The sequence below is a fragment of the Leuresthes tenuis genome, unplaced genomic scaffold, assembly GCF_036924035.1.
Source record: "Leuresthes tenuis unplaced genomic scaffold, fLeuTen1.0.hap1 SCAF_7, whole genome shotgun sequence".
In the NCBI taxonomy this organism is placed as follows: domain Eukaryota; kingdom Metazoa; phylum Chordata; class Actinopteri; order Atheriniformes; family Atherinopsidae; genus Leuresthes; species Leuresthes tenuis.
The window spans coordinates 22247062-22267833 of NW_027325361.1; the positions used below are offsets into that span (position 1 = coordinate 22247062).

Below are 20772 nucleotides of genomic sequence, written 5' to 3' on the forward strand. Positions count from 1 at the left end.
TTGGCTGCACCTGTGAATAAAGAAATCACCACTTTTCTCAGCTCTTTATGATAAAATCCCTGCTTTTCAGAATTCACATGTTCAGTCTCCATTTTACGTTGCGGCCCAATGAGGCTGATTGTAACAGATGTCCTGCTAAAGAGATCATGGACCTCTTGGGAAAAGACTTCACCTTGACAGTAGCATGTCTCTGCATCACTGATGCCTTCATGTGTGCAAGTCATCAGTGCCTTAGACACAGATTAACACCATCTCAGACAGGTTTTTTCATCCTTCTCTGATAACAGCCTGGATGGTCAGACACCTGCTTTTTTTTCCCCCCAAAAGCAGCTGAAATGAGGACTTGTCTGAGTGTTTCTCCACTGTTGGTCTGTCCATCAGAAATGAGCTTGTGCCCATTAATCTTCTGTTGCTACATGGCTTCCTATAATAATAATAGTATAATACAGTTTCAGGTGACATTTCTGGATGTCTCGGTGGACTATGCAGAATGACAATGCAGCTATAATAAGCAAGGTGGAATGACAACTTCTCATGCGATGCCACTGGAGGGCTTGAAGGTCACACACATCCAGCAGTGGTCATTGGCTTTTACTCAGATTTCCACCAGACTCTGAATTTTTTTTCTCAGATTATGCTCTGTAGAGTGTCAGAAATGTTGCAAAAATTTGCAATTTTACATCTATATATATACACGTTTTTTTAATAAATCGATGATTCTATTTCAGAGTTTGGCACAAAGTGTTGAGCCATGATACATTCTTGCCTGGAACTTTTCTGGAATTTGTGTTTTTTCTAGCTTGTAAATTTCCAGAAGAAAAAAAAAGCCTGTTATGATTTGAAAGTCAAACTGCCATATCTCCTACTGATCGTGTCATCATTTTTCCACTGAATGAGCATCGTCTGCCAGAAGTCAACCAGCAGGAAACGAATACATTAGAGATCAAAAACTGTCTTCTGGTACATAACGGCATGAATGATCTGCGAGTTATCGTACATAGAAAAAGAAAAAAAAGAAGAAGAAGCTTTTTGGAAGGCAGTGACACAATGTGTGCTGTTTATTACTGGATCTGTGACTCACTGTGCAACAGTATAATGTCATATTAAATGCTTTACATAATCTTTAAAAAAAAACAATGTGTGTGGCAATTAGGCGACGCTCCGATCATCCAGTTGCAGCTTGTCTTACCAACTAAACCGTTAAAGCTCACAGAAGCAATAAGCCAGCATTGCTGTGTACCGATCCATATCCAACTTTTTTGCATGCACTATGACGTAGGACATCTGTCCACATGCACCGAAAAAAAGAATAAAAATAAAAAACAACAATGCTTGTCACACACACACTCACATACACACATAAACATAGATTTTGAGTTGAAGTGGTAGATGGGTTTTGACATGTGCGCTGGAGGCATCAGGCGGTCGGAAGCCTCAGGGTTCCCTCTGACTGACATTCTCCCAAACAAGTGAAATAGATACACAAGACACTTTAAAAAGAGAAACACCCACTTGCTCATTTCACTACCAAACACAGCCCAGAAGGACAACTGAATGACGAGACAATGATGGCAACGATGTCTGATCAGAGCAGGAGGTCCGTGACTGAGGGCAGCAGCTCTGACAGCTCCGACTCGATGTTGGGAGTCTGAGTGATGGGGTTGCCACGGAGATCGAGGCGCTTCAACTTGGGGCAGGAGGCCAGCGGCTTAAGATCTGCCAGCGTGGAGATTTCTGTGTGTTTGGGTTAATAGAAAAAGCCTCACAGGGTATTATTGTGAGTAACAGCGAACAAGAGATCTGCCAACACTGGGGTAAAAGTAAGCTCTGTATGGCAAAGACAACACTGGAATATGAGGACACTTTTCTGAATATAAAACATGGAGCCCGCAAAATAAATTTCATGTGTCATTACAAAGAAAGAAATCCTTGATTTTTGGCCACAATGTCATGACCTGCAAACCTCATTAATTCTTTCCAAGTGTATAAAGGGGAAGAGGAGGTGGAAGGGGAGGGAATGCATGGCAATGATGTGTTGTTAAGTGACTCTTCTTTACTTAATGGTGCTGCTGATTTGTGAAATTGGAGGATGTATTTGTAATTTTTTTTTCTTCTTTAATTTAATCACTTCACTTTCTGGTAAGATCAATTATGCATGCGCTGAACTGAAGGGTCTCATTATCAGTGCAGCTTTAAAAAAGGCTGTCAACACAGCCCTTGTGTGTAGCCCGTCTTTTACGTCACACGCCATCAGCTGCTTGCACTTTTTTCTTTTCAGCATTTTTTTTTTCCCTTTTCAGTACGTAGCCACTCAGAGCTGATTCACACACATCTTGAGTCACTAGTAGAAGAGAAAAAAGATCACAATATAAGCTGGTCCCTATGACACTGGTTCTGCAGGACAAACGCAGCCCCAGAACAGGATGTTCTCCAGCAGCTGCACCAATGAATATTAATCTCCAATTTAAGGATACTATTATTCTTCAAGGAGACCTCCTCCAGTTTGGGAAGGTGATAGACTCCCTCCAGGTTTCCTATACAGTTGTTATCAGCTTCCAAGACCTGCAAGCGTGAAGGGGTCATTTAATTGCAGAAAACAAGTAATAAATATGTTACCTTCCTACTTGAGTTTATCAATCGAGGAAACAAAAATCAAGCAGTAAACAAGTACTGCCTGTCTCTTGGAGACATTTAGATTTTAAATGCAGCTTTATCACCTCCAGACACTGCAGCATAGCAAACTGAGGCGGCAGCCGCTGCAGCTGATTGGAGGACAGATTGATGTGAGTGACCAATAACAGCTGGTCCAGGTGGCATAAAGTGGCCAGGTTCTGTTAGACAAACAGGAGAAAGCATTTTTCAGCACTTCCTTCAAGAGAAAACAAATATTTTCCCTGAAGAGATATCGAATCCGACTTCTTATCAGAGCACTGAACCAACCCTGTCAGAAATGCTGAAGACTCGCACTTCAGCATACTCCATTTTCAGGATGGTGTTTTCAATCATGAACTTGCTGCACAGGTCGTTGTAATATGCAGAGCGCATGGAATCCACTTCCTGGAGCAGAAAGAGAGGGCATTCAGTCAGAGAGCTTTACAGATACATTCCTTGTCAGTGCCACAAACTGTACTGTGTGTGGATGATGCTCACTTTGAGTGTTTGGAAATGAGCGAGCGTCTCTTTTTCATATCCTAGGGGGTCTAGTGCCCTCATCAGGAGAATAATGGTCAGTAAGCACCCTTCAGAGGCAGAGAGAACAGTCAGTGACTATAGTAAGTTCATCATCAGCAATGATCTAACACTCATATTTTCATGTCAGACCAACATTTATTAAGTGGCTCCAGTTCTTGCAGCTGGTTGACTGATTGTAGCTCCGACTGTAAGACGGAGGTCTTTTCCACTGAGAGTTCACTCCTATAAAGAAAGTATGCAAGTATCTGCTATCATTACTTAAACAAACAAATAACAAAATATGTTGCCATTGTACCGAAACAGTACCGAAAAAGCTCCTGATCAGTAGCGGTGTCCCGGCACCAACTCTCAGTTCGGCCTTCGGAGATAAAAAGTTAATGATACATTCACAGTCCTGCCTCTAACAGATCATGTCAGGTACAGACCAAATCTGCTGTATAGGTCACCTGTGTACAGTGCGCAGTCCCTGTGAGTGTGTTTTTCAGTCCAGTGCACGGTCAGGTTGTGTTCATTGGTGATGTCATTTATTGTTCCAGGAGGGAGGTCGCAGATCTGAGCAGACGTTAAGTTTAGGAAGGGTCAAACCAGGAGACATTCATTCCACAAGCAAAAAGGAAATATTTGATTTGGACATAAACTGTTTTTAAGGAAAACTGTCAAGACCCAAGGACATGTGTGGAATCTCATCACCACAAACACTCGGGCTCACTCTGGGGCACTCACTCCTATCTCCGTCGACGGTCCCTTGAGACGCTCCTACAATTTTGCTGACTCAGCTGGGCAAAATCAAATTCACTGGACTTAATCAAGACACACTGTCATGTCTTACAATTTGTGGCGTATGTCAACATGAAGGCTAAGTTTCTATGTAGGCCTCTGAGGCAGTGAGGTGTCAAGTCACAGATCTGTGGAAGGGCAGCAGGAACTTTCTGTTGTATTCATAAAAAGCCCCATAACCTCCAATGTTTTTAGAAGGAAGTTTGGAACCATAAACAGACCTATAGATCAGACCATTCAGTCTAACGGAGTGCCTCGGTCAGACAGATATCTAATAAGCCCCTGATCACTTGAATGACAGTTCTGTTGTGGTGACAGGAAAGCCTTATGGAAGGACAAGCATAAGAACAGTACTCCAGAAATCAGGCCTTTCTGGTGGAGCAGTCAAACAGAAAACCTTCCTCACATGTTTGACAGGTTCTGACCTGATGAAACCCGTGGCCACATTTTCCAGCAGTGTGTGAGCATCATGAGCATCATCTCATAATACCATGCCCACACTCAAACAAGGTGATGGCAGCATCATTCTGTGGGGATGTATACTGTGACAGGAAGTGGGAGTGAGGATAGAAAAAATGTTGAACTTTTGGTTTGTCATTTTGCTGTACTGTCTGTAAACCGTTGAGAAAAAACTACGAATGGAAACTTTTTTTTATTTTTTCAAAATGAGCCTGAAAAATAAATATCTGTTGATACCGTATTATTATCAAAATCTCCATGACAACTGAACAAGCACCACTCCCTGATGACAGTTGTGTTGTATGGTAATATAAAGCTAAAGTCTAACCAACTATTCCAAACTAATTGAAACTGAATTATTTGTGTTTTTCTACATCTTGGACCAAAGCCACCAGCAGTTTATTACCCAGCTTTTGAGGTCCAACTCAAAGCGGTGCTAGAGCTGAGAGGGATCCGCTTTCCTGTTGAAGGACACTTCAGAATACAGAAAAATATTCTACCTCGGCCGCCTGCACCTTGTCACTGCACGCTGACAAGTTTGAGTCACGACAGGAATTCCCATCACACTTGTGTGGGAGAGGTAACAGCGACATTTCACAGAAGGAAACCTATCAAAGTTTCACAATGAAACACTCTCTCTACTCACATGCCACAGCGTCTTATCTCGATTTGATACATGAGGAGTGATGAGCAGGGAATGTTAAACATGTAGCATTCCAACCTGGGGGTTTTTTTTGGGAGGGGGCAGCAGCAGAGACAGTCACTATTAATCCCTACGGTGTGCACCTGTAACTTTTTGAGCTCTAAAAAGGAAAAGGATACCCAGACAGGGCTGTGTTTAAAGCGTGGATGGACACTCCTCCACTCCACCCTCTGAGGCTGACCGTCGAGGACCAGCAGCAGACCGACTGACTGCGCCTGACAGGACAAAGGAACAGAGAACAGAGAACACAATATGAAGGTTGGCATTACAAACATTTATTATGATATCAAAAAAAGAAGATACTGACGTTGACAGGCCTGGAGAGGGCAACAGCGACTCTCTCCTCCTCCCGACTGACGTAAACACAGCTTATTATCTCTTCACGCTCCGCTGTTAAAAAGACAAAGAACATGTATGTGTGGAACTCGTGTTTGATTAGTAAGAGAAACTGTAGAGAAACTGGAATGCAGTGGCACCTAAATGCCAAAAGTTCTCTTATGGCTTTTTTTTTTACTTAAAAAAATAGTGTTAAAGCAACTTTTTTTAAAGCAAATAAACCCCCTAAAATATGACAATTAGATTTTTTTCCCCATTTCCAGTAGTAGCATGTTTGCCCTCTGGGGACTACGATGCATTCAGAATAACTTCCACTACCTGTCGGGAGACAAGCCTGGAACTAAGAGATAAAGAGATGGCATTAGACTGTATCCTACAGGCTGTGCTGGAAAGTCTTTTCTGATCGTCATGACTCTCTCTGAAAATTAGGCTCGCTTGTTTTTGTTTTTATTTGACTGCAGATGTTCGCCCACACAGCAGGTTTCACAGTGAGCCGTCTGCTGTTTTGCCGTCAAATAAAATCATTCTGATGTCTTTTTAACAGCGAATTGTTGCGGTCAGTTTCAGAGCCTCCACGTGGCACATTTAGGTTCAAACAAGCACGTGTTTCTGTCATGAAAAAGTGAGCTGTGCCCACTCATACTTTCAAGAGCAGCTCCTTTATTGAAAATGAGTGCATGCACTCAGGTGTTCTGTTTCCATTACTAGGGAGAGCTAAAATCGATAATCACACCATCTACTTTGGACTATTCCTCCTGCAAAGGCAAATAAATCCTTGGGTTGTCTTGAATGCACCATTTAATCCTTTATTCATTTTTTTTTCAAGAGCCTTTTGCACTTATTTTGCAAGAAGTTTAAGGCCAAGAGGACTATGCCAAAACCTTTACTCCGCACTTTCTGAGGAAGTTTAATTCAATCCAATTTCCTGTCTATCGGTGAAATGTTTCCTTTGGATGAAACACAACATCAAAGCATGGTCGATCCATCTCTGTGCTGAACAACTGGAAAGAGACTCTCCCCTTCAAAATTCAACTCAAAAGATCTGCATGTCCTTCTCCCATCAAACATTGCACAAATACACAATGAAGAGACCGACATACCTCTTCCTAATAACCAGCGGTAGTAGAACCAAGCGCTCTGGTCGTTGGGGTCAGTGAAGAAAGCGTTCTGTACAAGCTCATATTCTGAAAGGAAGATGTTACATGCAAAGGACAAGTGGTTATAAGACAGGTAAAGCGTCAGACTGCCCCCTGTCTGTTGCCACTGGGCATCGCTGACAGCAGCGGTTTACCTTTGAGTAGCTGTTCTTCACAGACCCGATGGGAGTGTGTTTGAGGAGAAGGTGGAAGGGAGGACTGAGGCTCCCGGCGCGGTGAGGGAGGTTCTGGAGACTCAGGGTGGAGCAGCGGCAGTAAGGTGCTGCGGTAGTGCCAGCTGGAGTAGTTGGAAAAGTTTGAGCCTATAAGACGATCGGTAAACTCCAACTCCTTATCCACTGGCACGCCAGACATCTTCACAACCATTCGGCGATAATCCCAGCAGTGGACTGGCAGAGATTGGAAAATACACATTCAAAAATAGGTAGAAATCAATTAGGAACATGCAAGGTCTACATAGATTACATAAAATGCTCCCCCCCACACATTTTAAACATACTACCATTTCCTTTTTCTACTCACAGTTGCGGTCATCAAGGCTCAAGCAGCGATCACACAGGCTCAGCTCTCTGGCCCAGTCTGGTCGAGGCAAACGGGCCGAGACCCAACCTCGGTGGTGCCAGCTGCCATAAGACTTTGGGTTCACTTTCAGACAAGACTCCAAAAACGACAGCTCCGCTTCGTAACTCTTCTGCACGTCGTCCTCATCTCTGAAGCAGATATCAAGATAAAAAGCCATCATTCTATGATAGCATCTCAGGCAGCTTAAAATTCAGAGGTTAAATAACAGCTAATGATCTCACTTGACGGTCTCCATGTGCATTAGGATTTCTCTTCTGTAGTTCCAGAGGGTGGCAAAGTCAGGGTTGGATGACAGGAGCTGCTGAGTCAGCTGGAGAGCCTCGTCATCCAGAATACCGTCCTTCCTCTAACATGCAGGAGAAATTGAAGAGGGTGAAGACAACAAATACAAAAACCAAGAAATGATGATAAAGAGAAACAGAGGACCAAAACCAGAACAATTAATATATCACTCTCACTCAAAATGTTGTTGTTGTTTTTTTTTTACTATCAGCATTGTTTGTAGTACTCAGGTCCTTATTATAGTATATTGTTTCATTAAAGGAAAGAAAAGAAAAGGATGTGCAATTTTATAAGGCTTTGACCTAAAATAAACTTCAGTACCTGAGCTTGTTCATAGTACTGAAATAAATAATACAGGGGTCAGTAATGCAGTGGAAAACTGTGAGGCTTTGAGAACTAAGATGCAGGTTAGTGGGAAGAAATCCCTCCTGGTTTTGGTCTGATCACTGAATTTGTTCAAACATACTGATTGCCAAACCATCAGACCTTAGAAAAACAGGCATCGCGGGCAGCCACGTATATCTTCAGCTTCTTCTCCCGCTCTTTTCTTTTCTCCTCCTCTTGCTGGGCTGTAGTTTTAACTTTCACACGGCCATGCTGTCAAGAGCAAAAAGACTGTGAGCTCCAGTAGATCAGCTAGGATTTTCACACACCACCATCTTTAGGGTTTACAGGGAATTAAAAACACAAAACATCCAGTGAACAGCAGTGTACTGGCTAAAAATGAATCTTTGATGGCAGAAGTCAAGGAAGAATGGCCAGATTGGTTTAAGCTGTATGAGAGGTAACAATAAGTCAGTTAACCACTTGTTACACTCAAGGAATGCAGCGGAGTATCTTTCATACTGCGTCTCTCAGTATGTTGAACCTTAAATCGGTTGGACCATAGCAGCAGAAAACCACAAGTGCAACTCCTGTAAGTTAAGAACATGAAACTTAGGATATGGTGGTTTTATCAAATATTGTCAAAATATAAAATGTTAAAACAATTTTGACTGGTGGGAAAAGTTTAGATTTTTCAGAACATTCAGACGATATAACAGCGTCAATCAATCCTTTCTTTTAACAACAATTCAAATTGCAGATAGTTTCATTCTGTTGGGTGTTTCTTGCCACATTTTTATGCCTTTGCACCAATTGAGCATCAGTTCAATCCTTCCTGTCAATGGTGCGAATGCTCATCACTTCATAAACAGTGCAGACATCAACTTATTCGCACCACAAAAGCTCATAACATCTCAGAATAGGTTCTTAAACATAAGTGGGAGTTTGCTGCTCTCTCATGGCTGCAAAAGTCCCCATAACCCAAAACAACTCAGCCTTTGGGAGAGAGGAAGAAAAGAAGATTCTCATCTAAAAGGTGCTGCCCTTTAATATGCTGAAACTGTGCAGTGCTATAACGTCAGTGTAGTCCAAACTCTCTGAAGAGTTTACTCAGCATTTTAAGGCAGTGGGGATGCCAAAAGGGAGTCAGAACTTGTAATACTTGAGCATGATAAATAGATTACAGTGTAAGTATAAGGATATCATAGAAAAATATATGTATAATTTAAAGAAAATTTAGTAAATTATTCATTTCTTACCATCTTGCTAATGGTGGAGGAGACTCCCTCAGAAACCTAAAAATTAGCCTAAAAAGGGTGACAGATATGGTTAGGCCTGAGTAATATTCAAATAACACACGTAAAAAGTGCAGAGGGACTTATAGAACAGTAACAACGTCTAAATACCGGGGGCTCAAAGTATATAGACATAAAAACCTTGAAACACCGTAGACAAAAAGCCCAGAGTTCTAACTTAGCTTGCTAATTAGCCCCGTTGCCAGTGAACAACACTGGGCAGGGCTCTTTCACACACTAGTGAAAGCAGCCCACTTTAACAGCAACCATCATAGTGTCATAGCTGTACAATGAACGCCGCTCTATCCAGCCCACAAAACACTCACCTGTTTTCTTGCGTGATGCAGCAGTTGTTTTTCACAGTGCAGTTTGATTTGTCATTTCAGGTTCTGTTAACGACTACAATTCTTCACTTCCGTCTCATGAAATTTACGTCATAGAGAGCCTCCTCCTCACAACTGCGATGTTTTGTGGCTCTCTAGTGGAGAAAATGGTGCAGAGCAGTGAGGGGACAAAATAAAAAAACAACATATTAAACACTCTGCCTGGTGATGTGTTGTATTCAAATCCTGTTAGAGTAAATGACACGTCTACCAGCATATAACATATGACCATTTATGAATGGTCAAATATACACACACACACACACACACACACACATATATATATATATATATATATATATATATATATATATTAGTATATGTAGCATAATATATATGTAGTTTTAATTCTAAAGGAGCTTGAGGGAGACGCAACAAAAACTTTTTGTTGTGAGTACCTAAAAGTTGTGGCGGTAATTTTTTTGGTTATGAATGGTCAAATATATACACACACACACATATATATATATATATATATATATATATTATATATATGACTATGTTTCTCTTAATGCATAATAAACTTCTGCGCTGTAGTTTTAATTCTAAAGGAGCTTGAGGGAGACGCAACAAAAACTTTTTGTGAAAAGAAAAAAGTACAAAATGCGCATTTATATTTTGATTTTACTGTAATTTTGTGTTGAAAAGTTACATAAATGTGTTCATATTTAATTAGATAATGGGACAAAGTAAAGTTCCTTTAATTTTAAGTCATTTTCATACATTTCAGTTCCATCATGTAAAAACTACAACTTCCAATATGTTTGTTATTACTCAGGTATGTTTCATTGCTTCATTGGTGCAGGGATAAGATATCTAGGCTTGCTTCTACAATTTGAGTTTGAGTCTGTAATTGTCATTGGTCAAGATGATGAGAGAAACTGTGCCACTAAAAGTCAAGGAAGCTATTACGAGGTTGAAAAACAAGAATAAAACCTACAGAGACCTCGGTCAAACCTTAGGATTACCAAAATCAACTGGCTGGAAGATTTTTAAGAAGAAATAATGCACTGGTGAGCTCTTTAATAGCAAAGGGACTTGTAGGCCAAGGAAGACCCCCACTGCAGATGACAGAAGAATGCTTACTATGGAAAAGAAAAACCCTCAAACACCTGTCCAACAGATCAGAAACGGTCTTCAGGAGGCATTTGTGTCTTTGTTAGAGATCCAGACTTAATGAGCTCAAATACAGAGGCTACACTGCAAGATGCAAACCACTAGTTAGTCACAACAACAGGATGGGCAGATAACAGTTTGTGGAAAAATGCTTGTAGAAGCCTGTAGAATTCTGGAAAACGGTGTCATGGATGGACAATACCAAGCTGAACCTGTATCAGAGTGATGGCAAGAAGAACGTGTGGAGACGAAAAGGAGCTGCCCAAGATCCTAAGCATAGCAACTCCTCTGTTAAACATGGTGGTGGAGGTGTTATGGCTTGGGCATGTATGACTGCCACAGGTACTGGCACACTTATCTTCATTGATGATTGAACTGCTAATGGCAGCTGCACAATTAATTCTGAGGTGTACAGAAGCCTCTGATTTGCTGAGTTCCTGTAAATGCCTCCAAACTCATTGGATGGCTCTTCATCCTGCAACAAGATAATGATGGCTTGGCAGAGCAACACCAGAGAAGATGCTCAGCACCTGGTGATGTCATCAATCGCCGACTTGAAGCAGACATTGTGTGAAAGAGAAATGCAGTAAAGTACATGAATGCTTTAATGCACCTCACCTACTTTATGTCAAACATTATGGAGGGCAGTGTATGTGTTTTTCATTATTTATTTAACCAATATTAAAACAATAAAAAAATATATTTTAACCTTTTTAATCTATAAAAACTTCTTAGTTATATTCTTACAACTACAAAAGTTTTTCACCAAAGATTTGTAAAAACATGATAAACATAGCTGTGATACTGAACCAGGTAAGATTTATTGCCATATGTATTTGGTCAAATTTCACCCTTGTCAACAGTAGTATCTGTCCATAGCTTTGCCTGATCAATACATCAGATATATCATTATCATGTGTTTTACATGCATGAATGTCTTCGTTGTTGTAGAAAAACATAGAAAGATCTCATTTCTTTTTTTGTAGTTGATACTAGTGATTTCCACACACAAGACATTATATTAGAACTTTGTTGTGTTTTTTGGCATTAACGGTTTCTTTAAAGTAGTTCTAAATGATACATTTGGAAAGTGATTGTATGTGTAATGACTTGTAAGAGGAGAAAGTCAGTGGTTGTTTCAGGGGAACAGCGTGGGCATCACTGTATGTACCTGTTTGACATCCCACCTCCTCCAAAGTATGATAACAAAATAATAGAGTTGTCTCATTCATCATACGACACAAGAAACCATGGCAACAGACACTGTTTATTATTATTGATTTAATAGAAGAATAGGGAGACACAGAAGTATATAGTATATACTGTAATATATTATTATATACTGTACAATATAAGTATATACTGTCTGTATTGTACATATATTCTGATCTCAAAATGTAAAGATGTGAAAAACTATTTATAAAAGTAATCAGTTTGGTGTTTGTTAATATATGAGGACTAAGCAACCCCTGGCAAAACATGAATATGAATATTTTATCTTTGCTTTTGTAAAGAGGAAAAAAATACATCAAATGACTTTTTAAAAAATCTTAATAGGGGAATTCAGTAGTTCCTGTATGAATGCAGATGCAATGAAAGAGTTTCCAGATAGTCTTCTTTTCAACCTGAATGACTTTTTCTTGCAGAAAGAATAAAAGCAAATTCAAGAAGTCATCTCTAACCCACATTCAGGATCTTTAGTCCATCACAACCAGCGGTCATATCAATTTGAATGTTTGTTATATCACGTGGATGATGTACGATGTGCTGTACATTAGCTTGTGAATAAACCTTTTCCATCAAGAATTACTTTTATTTTTTTCTTTGCTGTACCCAGAGGCACAGGCAACAGCAAAGCAGAAGCCCACAGAGGCAGGTTCTCATCATAGTTTGCAGCGCCATTCCAACTTTTTTTTGGTTCAATTTTAATTGAAAAGGGGAATGAAAGACAGAAGGAGAGTGAGGGGAAAAGAAGGGAGATAGAACCATAAAACAGACAACCAGCTGCTGCATCTGTGGAGGAAAAGAAAACACACAACAGCTAAAGCAGGACCATCGTTAGCACCTGCAAAAAGGTGAATGAAGAAAAACACAAACAAACAAACAGCAACAATATCGCCGGCAACAAGCATATGAAAACTTAACTAACTTAACTGAATATGTTTAAAGTCACAAAGTGACATCACAACTGTAGAGTGAGCATGCGACTGAGTGAGTCATATGTGTGTATCTGTTTGTGTGGGTGTGTGTGTATGTTCGTGCAAAGGCTTTGGCCTGAAGTATTACCATTTCTCCATCCATGGCATGTTAACGTTCAGATAGCTTCAGTTGGACTACATTGTTCTTAAACATAAATTTACATTTAATCTCCAACATGTATAAAGTTGTTATTGTCAGACAACTCTTTGCCGCAGCGCAGGCTGGTTTATGTCGACACCACTGCATAGAAACAACCTTTCTTAAAGCTACAAGCAGCATTCTTTGAGCACTGACGCCAATATATGTACCGCTGTTGATATAAGTGCATCCCTTGTTCAAATCCAGCATTTAGTTAGACGGGCTGAGGTGGTGGATGGGTCAAATTCAGTCCATGACACAGATTCTGTGAATCTATTGACAACATTTTTTTCTACTAAGCTTGAAGTACAAAACTTGGGATAAGAAAGTTGCTCTTCAAGCTCTTTGGTCCGGCACCCCGTTTCTGTACCAGACTCTGAGGACAAGAGGGAGCAGAACTTCCTCCTGCTCTAAAGATGTTGGGCCTAAGACATTCGGTCACAAGTTCAGGTCTCTAACTTCAAGGCCCCTACCACTCCCTAAGCACTGTATTCACTGTATATTTTTTTATGTTTACTTCCTATTTATCTATTTCTAACAACTTCCTGTGTGCAGCATTTGCTGCATTGCCAAATGTAGAATTGTGTCCATCTTTGGAAGCTATTCATCTACGATCGATCCTGGTACCACAGATCTGTAACCCGAGGTAACCTGAGAGAAGTTGAGGGTCAGCTCGTTGTCCATGTTTGTGCTGATCTGAAGGTTAGACAGCCAAGACAGAACTTTGTTAAAGTTGTTGGTTGGTTTTCTCTGCTCTGACCAAGACTCAGCGATGGATGGAGCTGGACTGTCTCCTTTCACTGAAAGTTAAACAAAAGCACAATTTAAGTGAATCTCTCCATCTTATTGTGGATGCTACATATGATCATAGCACTTCTACTTACAGTCAGGAAGCAAAGCGTCCATGCTGCTCGTAAGATGTTTTAATGTCAGGATTTTCATATTCAGCTTTTTAATTTCGCCGCTGATTTTTGTGTCTACATTTCCTTCCTTCTCCTTTTCATCTTTCTTCTTACAACTGCTGCTCTTGGCTTTGAGTTTGGTCATGTCTCCAACTACCAATAGCCATGAACACATAAAACAAAATCATGTTATTAGCATGTTATAATGAAAAAAGACTTGTCCTCGTCCCCATAGCGTTATACTCACTGAGTGATTTGGGTTTAGCGTTCGCCCCACTTTTTCTGATGTCTTCTTGCAGTTCGAGGAGTTTATCCCTGAATCCTACCATCAGCTCCAGCTCTCTCCTTCTGTACTCCATCTCTAGTTGTCGCTTCAGCACCTGCTTCAGCTGCTTCCGGCTGAACTTCTCTGAGACTTTCAAGTGGATGTTGACTATGTCGGGGCAGAAGAGCTGATTTCTGTTTGCCACCACCATTTCGTCTATCTTCTCAAACAGCTCTGTAACCTGACTCATATCACTTTTCCTCGTATTGTTCACGGTGTGGTACTTGTTCTCACACATGTCCACCAGCCAGCGGAGAGTGTGTTGCTCCCTCTCAATGTGCTCCTCTACCGACTTGTCTGCCAGTCTGTCTCCATGTGTGAATAAAACCATTGTGTGTTTCCAGATACTGGGGTCAAAAAGCTTCATGTGTTCTTCCAGGGCGACTCGCTTCACTTCTCTGAATGTCAGGTCCAAGGGAACAACCAGCAGAACAGCGTGCACCCCTGATGGGCTCAGTGACAGACCTTTGACGATTTCCATGTCTATATCTTCGGTGCATCGGGAGGACTCTATCCACCACCCCGGGGTGTCGATCACAGTGACCCTTCGATCAGCAACTTCCCGCTCCTCTACACTACATTTCTCATTCTGACTGGAGGAAAATACTTTTTTATGTAGGATGGTATTTCCTGTCGCACTCTTCCCAGAGGTCTTCTGCCCAAGCATCACGATCCTCAACTCCTGCAACTTATTCCTGGATGCTGACAGAAAAACAGAGTGAAAAAAGCATGTTTACATGACAGCAGAAAAAAAGAAACAACAAATTATTGTCTTGGTCCAAAACCAAAATTGGGCTGACCTAATATATGTGAACAAAATCCGACTACTCAAAACCAAACTAACACACCCGGATAACGTGGTTTGGGATCCAAACACACCTGTGTGATGCAAAGTTGCAACAGTAAAGCATAGGTGTATATCAATACAGCCAGTTTCCAAAAAAGCTGCTCTCATTCACGTTCTTCTGTTTCTTTTGTCAGACAATGAAACACATCAGATATTGAAATAGAAAATGAGCCCATAAAATGTCAACTCAGAGTCACTTAAAACATTTTTAGACTGTTGCTTTATTCTATTAAAAACCTATTTTTATAACCGTACACATGACAATTATTTAATCATCTGACACAATGTTTGCTATTATCACCTCCAACAGTCTGAACAACACCTGGACATAATGAGCTTCACTTTTCTGATATTTACTGCAGTTCCCTTGCATTTTATTTCTCAAATACTCCTTGACCCCTGCTATCTGCTCCCTCAGAGAGTGAGAAGACACTGTGACATTGCCTTGCTAGCCAGATGACTCAAAAACTTACCTATGAAGGACTTTCTTTTGGCCTTGACTTTGCTTTGCCTCAGCGCTGCTGCTTCCTCCACTCTCCTCCGTTTCTTTTCAATTGTGGAAAATATCTTCTCATCTGGAGCAAAATAAACCCCACCATTTCCAGCTATGGTCCCAGTGATTTTCTCCAGCAGCTCTGTGACTTGTGCACCATCATTTGGGTTCTTGTTATTCAGGACATGATATCTATTTCCACATTTTTCAACTAGAGACTGGAGGGCCTCCCCCTCACCTTCAATGTACTCCTCTATGGTGTGTGTCCCTAGCCAGTCTCCTCTGGTGAAAACTATGATAGTGTGTTTCCAAAAGTCCTCTCCGAGAAGCTCCATGTGTGTTGTCACTGCATCCAAATGTCTTGCATGGAAGGATGCATCTGCATCTACCACCAGCAGGAAGATATGCGGCCCAGGGTGACACAGAAACAAGCTAGTTTTAATTTCCTCTTTGATTGCATCTGGAGTGTCAAACGCAGGGAAACCTTTCCACCAACCCGGAGTGTCAACAAGAGTTATTTCAGTTTTACCCACAAAACCCCTCTGAACCATCGAGTGTGCCGTTCGTTTTCCGTCTTCCTGTTCTTTGAAGCCCAAGAGAGTGTTCCCCACTGAGGTTTTCCCAACACTTCGACTACCCAAGAGAATTATCTGGAGTTTTTGGATTGGATTCATCTCTTCTGTTATCAGACAAAACAAATGTTGGTTAAGTGCGGACCTCACAAAAGCTCAAACTAGTTGTTAAACTCACCAAACTAAGATTCAAATGGTTAAATAGTAACCAGTTAATCATTTGGAAAGTGGAAAGACTTAATAATGACGTGAATAATAAAGAAAAAATAATAAAGTTAAAAAATCTATATTTTGACCTGATAAACATAAAAGAGATAACAATATTGTAACATAGTATTCTGCTTTTATGTTAATAAGCACAGACAGTGAGACAGGAATATATACATTCAGGCAGTGTAATTTGGGACAGCTGTTATCAAAGCTGTTTTATATCATATTTCTTATTCTTATATTTAAAGAGGATCTATAATATTCAATGGCCTCTAAATAAACTCTAAATTCTATCATATTTACATCCAGATTGGAGGAAAGCTTTAGAGACCACTTTTCAGGTGTTCAAATGTAACTGGGCTTTCGTCTCAGAAGCTGAAGTTTATTTGTTTAAATCAGTGTAAATGGACAATGTCCCAAACCATACCCAAAATGTCTTATGGTAAATAACTGAAATAAGAAAATGTCAGTTTTGAAATATTTTCAGATTCCTGTGATACATTAAGTGTTGATTTGAGTCCCCATACTGTCACATTCACCTGTGATGAGTGTCATCATCTGTTGCCTTTGCTCTTCAGCCCTCTTCTGCCTCTCTTTCGCCCTTTTAGCCACCTCTTGTTGCTTCTCTGTGAGGATCCTTAAAGTCTGCTCATCTACTTTGTAGTAACTGCCGCCATTGTTCCTTACCATCTGGTCTATCTTCTCCAGCAGTTCTGTGACCTGAGACAAATTCATTTTGTCTTTGTTATTAAACACATGGTAGCTGTTCCCGCACTTCTCTATCAGCCACTTGAGCGCCTCTCCTTCGCTCTCAATGTGCTGTTCTATCGTCTTCTCCCCCAGGTCGTCACCACAGGTGAACAGCACCATTGTGAATCTCCAAACCCGCTCCCCTAGGAGCTTCATATGCTGCTCCACAGTTGTCCTGTGATCCACTGAGAAAGCTGAGTCTATGGGGATAACTAGGAGAAAAACGTGTGGGCCAGGCGGACACTTGGACGCGTTGAGTTTAAACCTTTGTTTGTCCCCCTCAGGGATCTCATTGAGGGAGAGAGAGCTGCTCCATCCTGGAGCATCGACCACAATCAGTTTCCTGCCCTCCACTACTTCACGCCTCACTTCAGCCTGAACTGTTCTTGTTCGTCCACAATCAAACCTTTCCTTCCTTAGAATGGTGTTGGCAGATGAACTCTTCCCCGACCATCTCCGACCAATGAGTACGAGTCTGACCTCTGATGAGGTGGCGCACTCTGTGTCAAACAAACAGCAAAACAAATGTCAATAAAATGTCTAATTTTCAATAACCTAAGCTACATGACAATGCATTATAATGAGATTACATTGTAAATAAATGACCAGAACAGGGTGTGAGCAAATTTCCTCAAGCTAAGGAGCTCATTGCTGGAAGTCAGTTTGAAGCCACACTGAAATTGTTGCTATACCTAATGTACTGTTTTGAATGACTGACACAGAAAGAATGCTCTGGGAAACTTGCTCCCAGCTGTTATTTTTACACCCTTTCATCAGAGACACAAGGTCTGATGAATAACAATAAGGTGACTCAAAAATAAATTGCGAAGCATTTTTAGACTGAACCCTGAACTAAAAATGATTTCGTTGTCAAAGTGAACAGAAGCAGCATAATCTGCTGAGAATGACTCATTAAAAAAATTCTAATAATGGAAAAGTTTGGGGGATATTGTTTGATGATGTCACAACTACCAAATGTTTACTTCTTTTTAATGCACAGCTTTTGGCCACATCTTTCTTACATTGATTAAGATGATTCAGATTCATGTTTTGTAGCTTTCATTTCTGGTGGTACAATTTTTCATATTTTGCTGCATTGCATGTCGAGGGATCACCAAAAGACAATGTAGACTGGGAGGGAGGTTCACGATTCAGCATGGAAATGACTCTAAACAAACAGTTGATGCAAAACCCGAAAGGCTAAGTCCAAACCTCAGAGACTTAAAGATCGCTGTGCACTAGCAGAACCCATTCAGAGTCTGAAGTACCTGAGGCAGTTCTGCCTGGAGAAATAGGCAAAACATCCAGTGGCTAGATGTGCGAAAACTTACAGAGACATACACACATACATTCAAGAGCGTTGCGGCTGTAATTGGTGCACTGTCTTACAGCATACTAAACATCACGTGTTTAAAAATGTTCTACCTCATTTAGATATATTCAAATGTACATTTGCAAAGCATCCAAATCATCAACAACTACAGCCTCACAGGATACTTAAGAGTGAAATCACAGTTTTAACAGCTATGAATTTCATAAAACTACTGCTTTATACAGCACTCAAAAGGTCTGTTAGAGTATTTGTTCTCTAAACATGGAGTTCTCTTAAGGATGTTGATCATTTTGTTGAGCTTACAGGAATTGAATCTCTTCCTTCTTGTAAGTAACGAAAATCAGGTCTGGCAGGTTTTACTGTAAAGGCTGTGTTGTTTTTCCCTCCTGCACACAGATACTTCCTGCTAACCTTAACTGATGTAACTGGTTAGTGAATCTATTTCATTTACTTATTTTCATTCTGGCTGCAACCTTATCCCCAAAGCAACTTATAACTTACTGCACACTCAGAAACACACATGCTAATCAATTTATTAATCAGTTAACATTAACCCCTTAAGCGATGACGAGGTTTGCTGGACCAGTTCTCAGTGTTCACTAAATTAAAAAAATCCTGCGCTAGGTTATTTTTTTCAACCTGGGACTCTTTGGCCTCATTTTGGGAACAACATGTAGGATTACCTTTTTTCATAAAGTGCACATTATAGTACACACTGAGCTCCTGAGCACAACAAAAAGCGACAACTGGATGAAGAGAGGTTTGCAAACAAAGAATAAAATGTTTGCTTTATTTCTTAATTCGCCTGCTGTCACTGTTACTGTGCATTCCTTTAGATTTGCAGACTGTCATAGATAAAACACAACAGTTCACCATCTGATAAACATTAAATGTCTCAAGCTTGGCTCATCATTTGACATTGCACCCACCACTCTCAATAATTCTGTGGATCCATCAAACCTTCAGGCCTGATAAACAACACATTCATCTTCAACAGCTCCTCAATATGAACTCACCTGGAATGTATTCCATTTTTTTCTGTTCTTCTCTTTTTACCCTTCTGTCTGCTGAACGCCCCTGAGCTCTCTGCAGAAGTCAGAGTGGATGAATGCTGAATGCTAAAAAGAGTGCCTGTGTGTCTTTCAGACTGTAATATAAGAATGCAGTTTAACCGGTTTTGCTTGAGCAAACATGTAAGAGCTTGTCTAAACACGTGAAAACCGAGGTCAACACCGCAGTTACTGCAGTTCACAAACACATGAGTAACATTTGGTCTTTGCGTAGTTCAAGCTCCCAGGTCAACATTATACACTATATTGCCAAAAGTATTCACTCACCTATTTGAATAATTTAATTCAGGTGTTCCGATCCCTTCCATGGCCACAGGTGTATAAATTCAAGCACCTAGAGATGCAGACTGCTTCTACAAACATTTGTGAAAGAATGGGTCGCTCTCAGGAGCTCAGTGAATTACAGTGTGGTACCGTGATAGGATGCTACCTGTGCAACAGGTTGTGAAATTTCCTCACTACTAAATATTCCACAGTCAACAATCAGTCGTATTATAACAAAGTGGGAACGATTGGGAACTATAGAAACTCAGTGATAGGCCACGTAAAATGACAGAGCAGATGCAGAAGTCGCCAAATTTCTGCAGAGTCGGTCGCTACAGATCTCCAAACTTCATGTGGCCTTCAGATTAGCTCAAGAACAGTGCGTAGAGAGCTTCATGGAATGGGTTTCCATGGCCAAGCTGCTGCATCCAAGCCACACATCACCAAGATTTTGGACAATTTCATGCCACCAACTTTGTGGAAACAGTTTGGGGATGGCCCCAATGATCAAAAATTTCCAATAAACACACTTTTAAACATTGTGGAAAGCTTGCCCAGAAGAATTGAAGATATTATAGCTGCAAATGGTGGGCCAACGTCATATTAAACCCTATGGATTAAGAATGGGATGTCACTAAAGTTCATATGCGTGTCAAGGCAGATGAGCAAATACTTTTGGTAATATAGTGTATGACTAACTAGGGACTGGATGTCTTAAATAATATTTTGAGCAGTCACCAGACATTTCTTATTTCTTCAACTTGTTAACTTCTATAGAAAGCAGCTTTATTCATCCCAACCGTGACAGTTCTCTCAGTCAGAGCATAAACCAAGAATTTACACTTACAAATACTGACAGAGAAAAGGATGATGCAGTACAGTATGCAGAGTGTGGATGAGAGGCTCTCATGTTAATACTTCTTTCTGTCAGTGCTCACTGACTCATACTACTGAAGTTCTGTCAGAAGCCCTTTCACAACCCCAATTAAAAATTAAAAAGTTGAGATGCTGTGTAAAATGTAAATAAAAACAAGTTGCCATGAGTGCATACCAGATTTTGAAA

General features: G+C 40.6%; 2 protein-coding genes across 2 annotated transcripts; both read right to left on the bottom strand.

Annotated features, from left to right (window-relative positions):
- Nucleotides 1–1040: 1040 nt before the first annotated feature.
- rabggta (Rab geranylgeranyltransferase subunit alpha) lies at nt 1041–9540 on the bottom strand. Its single transcript, XM_072389928.1, has 17 exons — nt 9434–9540; nt 9072–9119; nt 7975–8085; nt 7428–7552; nt 7147–7334; nt 6759–7013; nt 6568–6651; nt 5439–5521; nt 5251–5346; nt 3639–3744; nt 3499–3550; nt 3326–3414; nt 3151–3239; nt 2941–3057; nt 2718–2831; nt 2475–2562; nt 1041–1734 (listed from the first exon to the last, which is right to left on the bottom strand). The coding sequence occupies exons 2-17, from the start codon at nt 9072–9074 to the stop codon at nt 1586–1588; spliced, it is 1749 nt and encodes a 582-aa protein (XP_072246029.1). The 5' UTR covers nt 9075–9119; nt 9434–9540; the 3' UTR covers nt 1041–1585.
- A 3707-nt stretch (nt 9541–13247) lies between these two features.
- On the bottom strand, nt 13248–19519 carry LOC140312216 (GTPase IMAP family member 8-like). Its single transcript, XM_072389929.1, has 6 exons — nt 19392–19519; nt 16832–17542; nt 15491–16189; nt 14093–14872; nt 13828–13998; nt 13248–13743 (listed from the first exon to the last, which is right to left on the bottom strand). The coding sequence occupies exons 1-6, from the start codon at nt 19405–19407 to the stop codon at nt 13544–13546; spliced, it is 2577 nt and encodes an 858-aa protein (XP_072246030.1). The 5' UTR covers nt 19408–19519; the 3' UTR covers nt 13248–13543.
- Nucleotides 19520–20772: the final 1253 nt, after the last annotated feature.

Coding starts and splice junctions, on each gene's coding strand:
- LOC140312216 (XM_072389929.1), bottom strand. Junction 13,999..14,092: donor CGCTAAACCCAAATCACTCA/GTGAGTATAACG, acceptor GGCTATTGGTAG/TTGGAGACATGACCAAACTC. Junction 13,744..13,827: donor GGACGCTTTGCTTCCTGACT/GTAAGTAGAAGT, acceptor TTTAACTTTCAG/TGAAAGGAGACAGTCCAGCT.
- rabggta (XM_072389928.1), bottom strand. Junction 3,415..3,498: donor ACTGATCAGGAGCTTTTTCG/GTACTGTTTCGG, acceptor CTTTCTTTATAG/GAGTGAACTCTCAGTGGAAA. Junction 2,563..2,717: donor CTATGCTGCAGTGTCTGGAG/GTGATAAAGCTG, acceptor TCACGCTTGCAG/GTCTTGGAAGCTGATAACAA.